General features: G+C 61.1%; 2 protein-coding genes and 1 pseudogene across 4 annotated transcripts in view; 1 reads left to right on the top strand and 2 right to left on the bottom strand.

Annotated features, from left to right (window-relative positions):
* Nucleotides 1-356: 356 nt before the first annotated feature.
* On the bottom strand, nucleotides 357-1,140 carry LOC107522287 (large ribosomal subunit protein eL21-like; annotated as a pseudogene).
* A 1,595-nt stretch (nucleotides 1,141-2,735) lies between these two features.
* On the top strand, nucleotides 2,736-10,904 carry OVOL1 (ovo like transcriptional repressor 1). 3 transcript variants are annotated; one of them, XM_060176025.1, is made up of 4 exons: nucleotides 2,736-2,974; nucleotides 7,489-7,702; nucleotides 9,178-9,367; nucleotides 9,454-10,904. In XM_060176025.1, the coding sequence occupies exons 2-4, from the start codon at nucleotides 7,697-7,699 to the stop codon at nucleotides 9,744-9,746; spliced, it is 489 nt and encodes a 162-aa protein (XP_060032008.1). In that variant the 5' UTR covers nucleotides 2,736-2,974; nucleotides 7,489-7,696; the 3' UTR covers nucleotides 9,747-10,904. The 3 variants fall into 3 exon arrangements, with proteins under 3 accessions (XP_060032008.1, XP_060032007.1, XP_060032009.1); XM_060176024.1 differs by having other exon boundaries at nucleotides 2,741-2,974; nucleotides 7,485-7,702; XM_060176026.1 differs by lacking the exon at nucleotides 2,736-2,974 and adding an exon at nucleotides 3,215-3,440 and having other exon boundaries at nucleotides 7,485-7,702.
* The window catches only part of LOC132533822 (uncharacterized), a 52,729-nt gene continuing 45,252 nt past the window's right edge, over nucleotides 4,088-11,564 (bottom strand). Inside the window, exons 4-5 of the mRNA XM_060176007.1 lie at nucleotides 5,941-6,035; nucleotides 4,088-5,019 (exon numbers count right to left, since the gene is read on the bottom strand). The gene's annotated coding sequence lies outside the window, so the exon portion shown is untranslated. The remainder of the gene's footprint in view (nucleotides 5,020-5,940; nucleotides 6,036-11,564) is intronic.

Genomic DNA, 11,564 nt, shown 5'->3' with positions numbered 1-11,564 from the left:
TTTTTGCCTCCAGTGTTATTACTGGGGCTCAATGCCTGCCCACGAATCCACTGCTACTATGTTTTTGTCTGTTTGTTTCTGGGTAGTACAGAAAGAATTTGAGAGAGGGATGAAGAAGATAGACAGATAGACACCTGCAGACATGCTTCACTGATTGTGAAGCTCCCCTTCAGGTAGGGAGCCGGAGGCTCAAACCTGGGTCCATTCACAGGTCCTTGTGCTTTGCACTATGTGCACTTAACCCAGTGAGCTACCATCGACTCCCCAGAAGAGTTGATTTTAGTGACTAGTACTCCCCCCACCCCCCGCCCAAGTTACTACTTCATTTTCTTTTTTTTATTTTAATTATTTATTTTTTATAGTTCTGATATTTTATTAAGTTTGTATATTGATCGTGCCGTGAATTCCTAGGGAATGGGTTCCAGCAGCTCTGGCTCCTTTCCGTTGGTTCTCACAAAGTGTGCTTCTCTGGGTGGCGCAGGCCGGCGCTGCAGCTGAACCCAAGTCCCCTTCTCTCTGGCTTCCTTTGTTTCTGATCATTTTCCTTCACACGTTTCAAGAAGCCGTCTCTGCTCTTAGAGTGCTTAATATGCTTACTACGAACATGAATTCTCTTGGCAAGAATGTTGCCCTTTCCTTGTTTGTTTACAACAATACCAACAGCATGCTGGGTAACACTGTCGGCTCTTCCAGTTTTGCCATGGTAACATTTGTGGGGCATTCCTTTTTGAGCAGTGCCCATTCCCTTTATATCTACAATATCACTTTTCTTATAGATCCGCATACATGTGGCCAAAGGAACAACTTTATGTTTTCTAAAAGGCCTAGAGAACATATAGCGCGTTCCTCTCCTCTTTCCCTTTGTGTTAGTCATTTTGGCGATTTACTGGAAGATGGCTGCTCCGGCCAAATGCTTAATTTTTATTTATTCCCTTTTGTTGCCCTTGTTGTTTTATTGTTGTAGTTATTATTGTTGTCATCATTGTTGGATAGGACAGAGAGAAATGGAGAGAGGAGGGGAAGACAGAGAGGGGGAGAGAAAGATAGACACCTGCAGACCTGCTTCACCGCCTGTGAAGCGACTCCCCTGAAGGTGGGGAGCCAGGGGCTCGAACCGGGATCCTGACGCTGGTCCTTGCGCTTTGCACCACCTGTGCTTAACCCGCTGCGCTACCACCCGACTCCCACTACTTCATTTTCTTTTTTCTTTTCCTTCTTTTTCTTTCTGGGGACACAGCGCATTGGTTCTGCAAAAGACTTTTTTTTTTCCTCCAGGGTTATTGCTGGGCTCGGTGCCTGCACCATGAATCCACCGCCCCTGGAGGCCATTTCCCCCTCTTTTGTTGCCCTTGTTGTTGTAGCCTCGTTGTGATTATTATTATTGCCATTGTCGATGTTGTTCATTGTTGGATAGGACAGAGAGAAATGGAGAGAGGAGGGGAAGACAGAGAGGGGGAGAGAAAGGCAGACACCTGCAGACCTGCTTCACCACCTGTGAAGCGACTCCCCTGCAGGTGGGGAGCCGGGTGCTCGAACCGGGATCCTTACACCGGTCCTCGCGCTTTGCGCCACATGCGCTCAACCCACTGAGCCACCACCACCCGACCCTCTGCAAAAAAATTTCATGCCTGAGGCTCTGAGGTCCCAGGTTCAATCCCCAGCACCACAAACAGCCAGAGCTGAGCAGGGCTCTGTTCTCTCTCCCTCGCTCTCTCGTTAAAAATAAACATTTAAAAGAGTGTTTGAACGTTTCAAAATATTTATTTAAACAAAAGAACACTAATAAAATAGTGGTTTAAATAAGATTAGTGGACCACACAGTTGCAGCTCCACCCTGAGCCCACCACAGAATGACATTTCTGTACGGCCAGTTCACACATTGCCATGCCCAAGGACCTGGGTTCAATCCTACAGTCCCCCTCACTTCAGGGGAGGAAGCAGGTCTCTAGGTGTCTGTCTCTTTCCATCTGTCCCACCACTCACAAAATTCTCTCTGTCCTATCAAATTAAATAACTTAAAAAAAATCGCTGTGGGGAGTCGGGCGGTAGCGCAGCGCGTTAAGCGCAGGTGGCACAAAGCTCAAGGACCGGCATAAGGATCCTGGTTCGAGCCCCGGCTCCCCACCTGCAGGGGAGTCGCTTCACAGGCGGTGAAGCAGGTCTGCAGGTGTCTGTCTTTCTCTCCCCCTCTCTGTCTCCCCTCCTTTCTCCATTTCTCTCTGTCCTATCCAACAACGGACATCAACAACAACAACAATAACTATAACAACAACAAAAAAAAGGGCAACAAAAGGGAAAATAAATAAATATTAACAAAATTTTAAAAACCGTTGTGTTGATGAAACGTTGGTTCACACGGGCGGGGGGGATAGTTTCAAGGCCCCTTCCTCCGGGAAGCCTTCGGGGCACTCTCCAGGGTGTTCCGTGCGGGCCAGCACGGCGCCGGCGCGGGCGGGGGCTGAGCCACCTCGGGATCCCGGCGGCTCCCGCCCGCCCGACGGCTCGGCTCCCCGCCCTCCCGGCCGGCCCAGCGGGCGCGAATAACGTTGCCCCCGCCCCGCCCCGCCCCGCCCCGCGCCTCGAAACCCCGCTGCCGACCCCGCCCCCCCCCCCCCCCCCCGGGAAACCGGTTCGACAGGTCCCTCCGGGCGGGTTGTCACCGTTATTTCCCAACGCATGCGCCGTCCCGCCCGGCACCGGCCGCCCAGCCGCCCCCGCCCCCCGCCGCCGCCCATAAAGCGCGGGGCCCCGCGCCGCCTCCGCTCCGCCGCCGCCGCCGGGAGGGACGCCGGGACTCCGCCAGGGCACCTGCCGCCGCCGCCGGACCCGCGCCCCCGGCCCCCGCCCAGCCCGGACCCCGCCGTCGGGGCCGCCATGCCGCGCGCCTTCCTGGTGAAGAAGCCGAGCGTCCCCACGTGCCGCCGCCGCTGGAGCGAGCTGCCCGACGAGCAGCGCGGGGAGATCTACGTGCCAGGTGAGGCCCGACGGCGCGGGGCTGCGGGGCTGCGGGGCTGCGGGGGGACGGGGAGGGACACGGGGCTGCGGGGGAGACGGGGGACACGGGGAGGGACACGGGGCTGCGGGGGGGACACGGAGCTGCGGGAGGGACGCGGGGCTGCGGGGAAGGACGCGGGGCTGCGGGGAAGGACGCGGGGCTGCGGGGAAGGACGCGGGGCTGCGGGGAAGGACGCGGGGCTCCGGGGGGGGGGAGGCGGGGCTGCGGGGAAGGACGCGGGGCTGCGGGGAGGGACGCGGGGCTGCGGGGGGGGACGCGGGGCTGCGGGGAGGGACGCGGGGCTCCCTGGACCCAGACCGCGCCCCCCCCCGTGCTCCGAGCCCCTCGGCCAGTCCCCTCCGCCCAGGACCCCGGGTGGGGCGGGGGTGCCGCGCAGGGCTGCCGGGCGGGTGGGCACCGGCCCCGAGACCCCGCGACCCGATAGGTAAACCCCGCGCGGGGCTCAGCCGAGGCTGCGGGGCGGCGGGTCCTGCAGAAACGCGGTGGCGGGAGGCTCCCGGCCGCTTCCTAGCTGGGTCCGACCCCCCCACACACAGCCGGAGAGCTGGGCCACCCCGTTTATGTGGGGGAGACGCCTCGACTGCGTCCCCGGAACCCAGGGGGATGGGTGACACCCCCAGTTTCCGTGTGCGCCCCTGTCCCGCCTGGGCACCCAGCACCTAGCACCCAGCACCCGGCCGGGGAGGGGGGGGTTGTAATTAACCAACCGACTTTGACCCTTGGTCCGCAGGCGCCCTGGCACCGCCCCAGGCCCTGCAGGAAGGGGGTGAAATGAGGGCGTGAGAGGCCCTGCTGCCTCAGTTTCCCTCCTGGGAAGTGAGCTGGAGACGAGGGTGCGGCAGGGCCTCCCAGCACAGCCGGGGGACGTGCCAGGGACCCCGGTGGGTTCAGCAGGGAGCCCAGCGGAGGGGCGGCAGGGCGGGCATATCCCTGAGGGGCTGGGGCGCCCACCCCGCGCAGGCCCGCCCGCCTGGGAGCCGTGCTGCTCAGCTGGTCCTGGGCATCTGATAAACCTGAACCGTGGTAAAGGTGAGCCCGGACTCCCGGTGCTGTTGTTCTTAGTTTTATTTCACATCCCAATCGGTAACAGATCGCGTGTTGACTTTTACAAAGGACAAAGACATTCCGCCGGTCCACATCAGTGACTTCCTGGCGTCCCCCTCAGCCCTGGTCCTGGGGCCCGCGTGTGGTGGGGAGACACCCGCCCGGCAGTAGGGGGCTGGGGGCGGTCTGCACTTGCCACTGTCTGGGTCGTGCCAGGTGCTGCATCCCAAGGCGACACAGCGGCCTCCCGGGGTCCTGTGGGGGTGAGGCTGGAGGTCAGGGCCGCACTCTGATCGTGGGGTCCCCCCACCCCTCTTGGACAGGAAAAAGGGAATGTTCTGAGCCACGCTCGGATGCCTGCCACGGCTGGGGGGTGGGGACGGAGGGGGGCTGTGTTTGAGGTGGCCTGTCCCCTGGCTGGGCCATTCCATCACCAGTCAACCGTGACCCCGGGAGCCGGCTGGGCACGTTTCGGTCACCCCACCTCCTGCAGGCTGCACGGAGTGAGCAGCTAAGCGTTGACAGGCCCCCGGGAGGGCTGGGGCCAAGCTCTGGCCTTCCTGCCGGGGCCTCTGAGACTCTGAGAGCAGAAGAGAAAGGGACACACACACAGCTGGGACAGTCTAGAGGCCACAGCCCGGGCCACCCTCCCTGGGACTCCCTGGGGTCACAGGGGCCGAGGGAACAGCCTGGAACTGGGCACCCACTGGGGCAGCTATCGGAGGGAGATGGCACCTAGGCCCCTTGCTCAGCTCCCTGGCTCTGGCCTTGCGCTGTTGTTGTGTCAATATTGACCGTGGGCTGGGAGGCAGGCCGGGCTCTCAGGGATGAACCCACACACTGGCCTGGGGCTGTCTGGCTTGAAGGGGGCTGTGGGCGGGGCTGCTCCGGGGGTCTGCTAACAGGCAGAGAACTAGCTGCATCTTGCAGGCCCACGCCAGTGCAGTTCTGTCCCCAGCCTGGAGGAAGGGGGGGGGGTCCTGAGCCATACTGGGTGGGTACACAGCCCAAGGAGCTGCAAGTGGGAGCACCACCCCCAAGTTCAGAGCCTCTGCTAGTATGTCAGCACCTCCCCACCCCAGGGTGGCAGCCAGGCAGGGGCTGGGAGGCTGATGGGGGTCCCCAGCCTGGCTTTACCGCAGGGAAGAGGGCAGCCTGGGGTCAGGGGTCTCTTTCTAGGCCCCAGGGTTAGAGAGGCCCAGAAAGTCGGACACATGTCTATCACAGGGTGATCTGGGCTGTGAGGAGGTCAGCAGCTCTGCCCACTGAGGACCTGCCCTCCTGGGAGACAGACAGACAGACAGATGAGCAGGCCAGCTGGGTCACCGCGGGCTGGGCCCCAGCTGCCTCCCCTTCAGCAGAGGGTGTGTGGATCTGAGCTCTGAGCCCAGGGAGCCATTGTGTGTTCTTGTCAGTGCCGCTCACCCCCACAGGCATTCTGGGGAGCCCAGGCTGCCCCCCTCATCCATCTGCAGGTGGAGGGAGGGGAGAGGATGAGTGGCTCTCCACGGGGGGGGGGGGGGGGGGTGTGTGACAATGGCTGCCGCCTTGCCGGAAACATCTAATTAGGGGACAAGCGTGGCCCAGCGGGGGCCCAACCAGTTCTGCTTCCTGCCGCCTGCCCGTGACACCCAGTGACACCCAGTGACACCCAGTGACACCCAGTGACAGGAGCGCACAGTGTGTGCCCCGGACCCACTCCTGGGGGCCAGAGAGACAGGTTTGGCAGGTGTGTAGGAGGAGGCAAACAGCCCCACCCTGGCCGCCCTTGTGGGTGACCACCCCCACCCCCACCCCTGGGCCCCGCTCAGACCCAGCTCCAGGGCCTGAGCTTCCTAGGGTGCCCCAGTGGAGCTGGGCACCCAGCTGTCACCCCTCACCTCTGAGCCGCCTTCTCTGTGGGTGTGGTGGCAGCGGCGCCAGCTCCCTGAAACTGTGATACTGCCAGGCAGAAGTGGGGAGGCCCAGGTCCCACCTGCCAGGAGAAAAAGAGTGTCACTGAGTCAGGGGCGGCCCACCAATCGGGGGAGTGGCCGGGAGGGCGGCAAGGGGGACCGTGGCTCCAGGGTGGGCGGGGAGGGAGGAGCCCCAGCAGCTCAGAGGCCGGGCCAGGCTCTGGTGAATCAACTGCCTGAATGAGGTGGCTCATTAGTGTCCCGGGACAGACGGACGCCAGCGCCAGCCCGACGGGTTCTGGGTGGCGGGCAGGTACATTCCTCCCGTCAGAACATTTGTTGTGTTTTGAGGGGGCGAGAGCCTGGCCTCTCCTAAAACCGGGAGGCTTCCTTACCCACCTCTCTCCATCTCCACGCTCCTCTGTCTGCGGCCTGCTCTCCTGGCCCCCTCTCCCCCAGGCCCTAGTGGGCCCATGAACCCCCAGCTTTCCTGAAATTGCCCCTCTCTCACTCCCTCCTGAGACCCCTCTGAGACCCCTCTTGTCACTGGGTGTCCCGGACTTGTGACTGCACTGCTCTGGGCCAACTTTTTCAGATAGAGAGACACATGAAGGGGGGAGACACCACAGCTGTAGGACTCTCACAGAGTGGGCCAGGGACTGGAGCCTAGGTTGTGTGTCCGGTAAAGCACCCCCCCCCCCTGCAGTGAGCTGTCTCATTGGTATGAAAACATAACTTATTTCTGTGTTTTCAGCACAGAGATCCCTCAGCCCTTTGGAAGGGAAACGGGCCTCCACTGACCCCGAGACTGACCTCCCCCGTGCTGCTGGCTTGGGGTGTGTGTGCTCTGTGCCACTCGGGCTCGTCCCCTCTGCTCAGGACCCCAAGTGGGGCGGGGTGCTGCTCAGGGCTGCCAGGTATCGGTGCTGGGTGGGCGGGCGGCCGAGCGGTCCCGCTGTGGGCGAGGCTTGCGAAATGGCGGGCAGGCTGCCCGGGAGACGCTAGGCCATATCCACCTGCCCAGCCAGCGGGAGCGGGAGGCCCAGAGCCCCAGGTGTACCCCCCTCCCAGACCTAGGCAGCGGGGGAGAGGCAGGGTCTGGGTCCCCAGCCTCAAAGCCAGCAGCTAATCTGCCCGCTGGACGGACCCTCAGTGGCCTGGGGGCACTGGTGAGTGCCCAGGGTCAGGCCCCCCAGAGATGCCTTTTGTCCCCAGGAGTATGGCCTGGAATCTGGGGGGACTGGCCCAGGTGGGGCGCAGCCACTCTGGGAGTAATTAGCAGGGCAAGCTGGGTCCTCCCAGTTCCGCTCGGACACAAATTACTCAGCAGTACTTGGCTGGCGTCACCTGTAATTACCTTAATGCGCGGGAGGGGTGCGCCAGGAACTGGGGGGGGCCTGCTCTGTAGCGAGCCTGTCCAGGGATGGCCACGGCTCCGGGGACCGTAGCAATGGCTGGGGTGCCTCACCATCACCCCCAGACCCATCCCCTCCAGCAAGCCCCTCACCTGACTCTCCTCTTCTCCCCAGTCAGCCTGGGCTTCTGCCCGCTGCAGCCCTACCGGGAGCCAGAGCCATCAGTGGCCGAGCCCCCTGCCTGCCCCCTGGCCGTGGACGTGAGCCTGCCCAACTCCAGCTACCACGTGGCCCCCGGCCCCTGCGTGGTGGCCCAGCTGCCCTCGGAGGACACAGGCCGCTTGGCCGACGCCCAGAGCACAGACCATGGCTTCCTGCGCAGCAAGATGAAGGTAGGCCCGCCCAGCCCGGCACTGCGCTCAGTGGGAACCCAGGAAGAGCTGGCCAGTGGGGTCCCACTGCAGGGCTGACACTCCAGACCTTTGGAGTCCATGACTGGGGTCTCTTTGTTCCCAGCCTAGGAATAGTAGGGTGCCTGCTTCCCTGCCCCCACTGCTGCACCAAGAGGCAGAGCCCTGTGGCAGGTGCTCGAGGGTGCAGCCTTGACAGGAGCACACAGGGTGGCACTTTGCTAGCACCTCCAGGGGACATTTATTCCTTAGAGAGGAAAGGGAGTCAGAGCCTGGGGGCCATGTCACCTGCCCAAGAGTGCTGGGTCCTCTCCTCATAGCCGCTCCCTGAGAGGAGCACACCTGACGGGTGCAAGCACCCAGATCAAGCCCTGGCCCCCAACTGCGGGGGGGTAGCATTCTTGAGCAGTGGAGCAGTGCTACCGGTGCTTCCCTCTCTCCCTCTGTCTCTCCCTGTCTCTGTCTCTCACCTCTACCTCTAAAAAAGGGGGGCAGGGATGGTGGGGCTGTGCAGGTGCCAAACCCCAGTGATAACGCTGCTTTTTAAAGAACTGTCACCAGGTTCCTCACCGGGACTCGGTGCTGGCACCTTGAATCCATCCTTCCTGGAGGCCATCTTTTCTTTGTCTTTTTTCTTTCTACTGTACTTGCTGGCACAGAGAGAAATTGAGAAGGGAGGGGAGATAGAAAGAAAGATACCTGCAGACTTGCTTTACCTCTCATGAAAGTGTCCCCCTGCAGGTGGGGAGTGGGGGCTCAAACCCAGGTCTTTGCACATGGTGACATGTGCGCTCAGCCAGGTGCGCCACCGCCCAGTCCTCAAAGACTTGTTTATTTATTTATTTTGTGTGAGAGAGACAGACTCCAGAGCACTGCTCAGCCCAGCTCTTGCTTATGGTGGGCTGCAGGCGTGCAAGTCTTGTGCTCCCCCGCTGTGTGATCTCTGTGGCAGAATGGACACCTTTTAGAAAAGCCGGAGGCCGGCAGTGGCACACCCAGTCAAGCACACACATTGCTGTGCACAAAGACCCGGGTTTGAGCCCCCGCTCCCCAGCTGCATGGAGGGAGCTTCATGGGCAGTGGGGCAGGGCTGCAGGTGTGTGTGTGTGTGTCTCTCTCTCTGCCTCTCTATCTCCTCCTGCCCTCTCAGTTTCTCTCTGTCCTGTCAAATAAAACAGAAAAAGAAGGAAGGGAGGAAGGAAGGAAGGAAGGAAATAATGGCCACCAGAAGTGGTGGATTCAGAGTGCTGGCACTGAGCCTCAGTAATAAAACTGGTGGCAAAAAAAAAAAAAAAAGAAAGGGGAGGGAGAGAGAGAGAACGAGAAAGAGAAAGCGGAAGAAGGAAGGGGAGCTGGGACCCTGGCAGGACACGGATCAACTGCCAGAGGGTGCCAACGGCAGCAAGCTCGGGGGCTGGGGATGGGATGCTGGTCACGGACGCCGTCTTCGCCCACAGGTGACCCTGGGGGACAGCCCCAGTGGAGACCTCTTCACCTGCCACATCTGCCAGAAGGCCTTCACCTACCAGCGCATGCTCAACCGCCACATGAAGTGTCACAACGACGTCAAGCGCCACCTGTGCAGCTACTGCGGCAAGGGCTTCAACGATACCTTCGACCTCAAGAGGCACGTGCGCACCCACACGGGTAAGAGGGGCCGTCCGCCCGCCAGGGCCTCGGGGGTCTGGGCCCTCGGGCCACGGGTCCCTGAGCCGGCTTTGTCGTCCCCCCAGGCGTGCGGCCCTACAAGTGCAGCCTGTGCGACAAGGCCTTCACGCAGCGCTGCTCACTCGAGTCGCACCTGAAGAAGATCCACGGAGTGCAGCAGAAGTACGCCTACAAGGAGCGGCGCGCCAAGCTCTACGTGTGTGAGGAGTGCGGCTGCACGTCCGAGAGCCAGGAGGGCCACGTCCTGCACCTCAAGGAGCACCACCCCGACAGCCCGCTGCTGCGCAAGACCTCCAAGAAGGTGGCCGTGGCCCTGCAGAACACCGTCACCTCGCTGCTGCACGGAGGCCACCTCTGAGCGCCTGCCCGGCCTGCCAGCACGCTGCCACTCGGGTCCCGGGCAGAGGTCGGGCGGGGACTCGAGCGGGGCCAGGAGAAAGGACTCTGCGGCCCCTCGGCCTCTGGAGCCAAGGGGCCCCCAGACTGTGGGAGAGCAGCCCCCCCGCCGAGGACAGAAGTGAGGGGCCGCCCGCCCCTCGGTGCAGCTCGCACTCAGGGCCCCACCACACACCTCCTTCCTCAGAAACAGCCACAAGGTGCCGAGGAGTCAGATTCCCTTTTTTAAAAGATGACACATGTACAGATATTAATATATATCTATCTATCTATATACATGTTGGTGCTGCTGCTGACTTTTTTTTACGATGACTTTTTTTAAAGAGAGGACGGAGCTGGCTTCCCTCCCTCCCATGCTCCTCTGTTTACCTGGGAAATTTCACCTCCTCCCTCGGCCCCAGCTGCCCCGGCATGGCATGACCAGATCCACACTGTGCTTGCAGTCCTTCCCCTCCTGCCGTGCCCCCTCCGGGACCCTCCCAGAGCCCCCGTCTCCTGAAAACCACTTACCGCTCTGGGGTGCAAGGCTGGCCAGCTGTGGCTGCCGGGGTTGGCCAGGCGAGGGAATGAGTCTTCCGCCGAAGTTCTGGAAGGAGGGAGCATGGTGCCTGACTGCAGGCTTGGTTCTTTTCTGGGGAGATCCCAGAACCCTACAACAGTGATGGGTGGAACAGCTAGGCTGTGTAGTCCCCAGACAAACCTGGGGCAGGGGTAGCAGGCGGCTGGCTGCGGCCTGACCTCCTCTCCTGACTTTCCTAGACCTCAGGGGCCCTGAGCACCCAAGGAGCCACCCCGAAGCTGCCGGCTGCACCCCAGGGCCTCAGTCAGGCTCCTCGGCAGCCGGGGCTCTTGCTCATGACTGGAGGGCGTGCAGTGGGGCAGGGAGACAGGCAGGAACGAGACGGCGCCTGAGAGCACAGCAGCAGGCCGGCTTCCTGGAAGCCACTGCAGGGCCGGCCTCACCCGGGTCCGCCTTGGCCAGGAGTCCAGGCGTGCTGCGGGGACCCTTGTTGACACCTGGAAGCTCCAAGCTCGCTGCCTCCTGGGGCCTCAGGCTCTCTGGGGTCTGGCTTCTTTTACTGACCGCCCCCACGCATACCGTTAAAACCAATGAACTGTCGCTTGACACGTTCATGCTCTTTGGGGCTTTGGAGTCTCTTTCCCCAAAGCTGGGACGGGAAGAAGGATGGCAGGTGGGGCCAGTCACAGCTCCGCCCAGTCACGGCTGGGAGGACAGCTCAGACGAGAAGCAAACTTAGAGACCAGCTCAGACGAGAAGCAAACTTAGAGACCAGCTCAGACGAGAAGCAAACTTAGAGACCAGCTCAGACGAGAAGCAAACTTAGAGACCAGCTCAGAGAGAAGCAAACTGAGAGACCAGCTCAGAGAGAAACAAACTGAGAGACCAGCTCAGAGAGAAGCAAACTGAGAGACCAGCTCAGAGAGAAGCAAACTGAGAGACCAGCTCAGAGAGAAGCAAACTGAGAGACCAGCTCAGAGAGAAGCAAACTGAGAGACCAGTTCAGAGAGAAGCAAACTTAGAGACCAGCTCAGAGAGAAGCAAACTGAGAGACCAGCTCAGAGAGAAGCAAACTTAGAGACCAGCTCAGAGAGAAGCAAACTGAGAGACCAGCTCAGAGAGAAGCAAACTGAGAGACCAGCTCAGAGAGAAGCAAACTGAGAGACCAGCTCAGAGAGAAGCAAACTGAGAGACCAGCTCAGAGAGAAGCAAACTGAGAGACCAGCTCAGAGAGAAGCAAACTTAGAGACCAGCTCAGAC

This window comes from Erinaceus europaeus, chromosome 17 (genome assembly GCF_950295315.1).
Source record: "Erinaceus europaeus chromosome 17, mEriEur2.1, whole genome shotgun sequence".
NCBI classification, from domain to species: Eukaryota; Metazoa; Chordata; class Mammalia; order Eulipotyphla; family Erinaceidae; genus Erinaceus; species Erinaceus europaeus.
The sequence above is the reverse complement of the archived record's forward strand: the minus strand, read 5'-3'. Positions and strand labels throughout refer to the sequence as shown.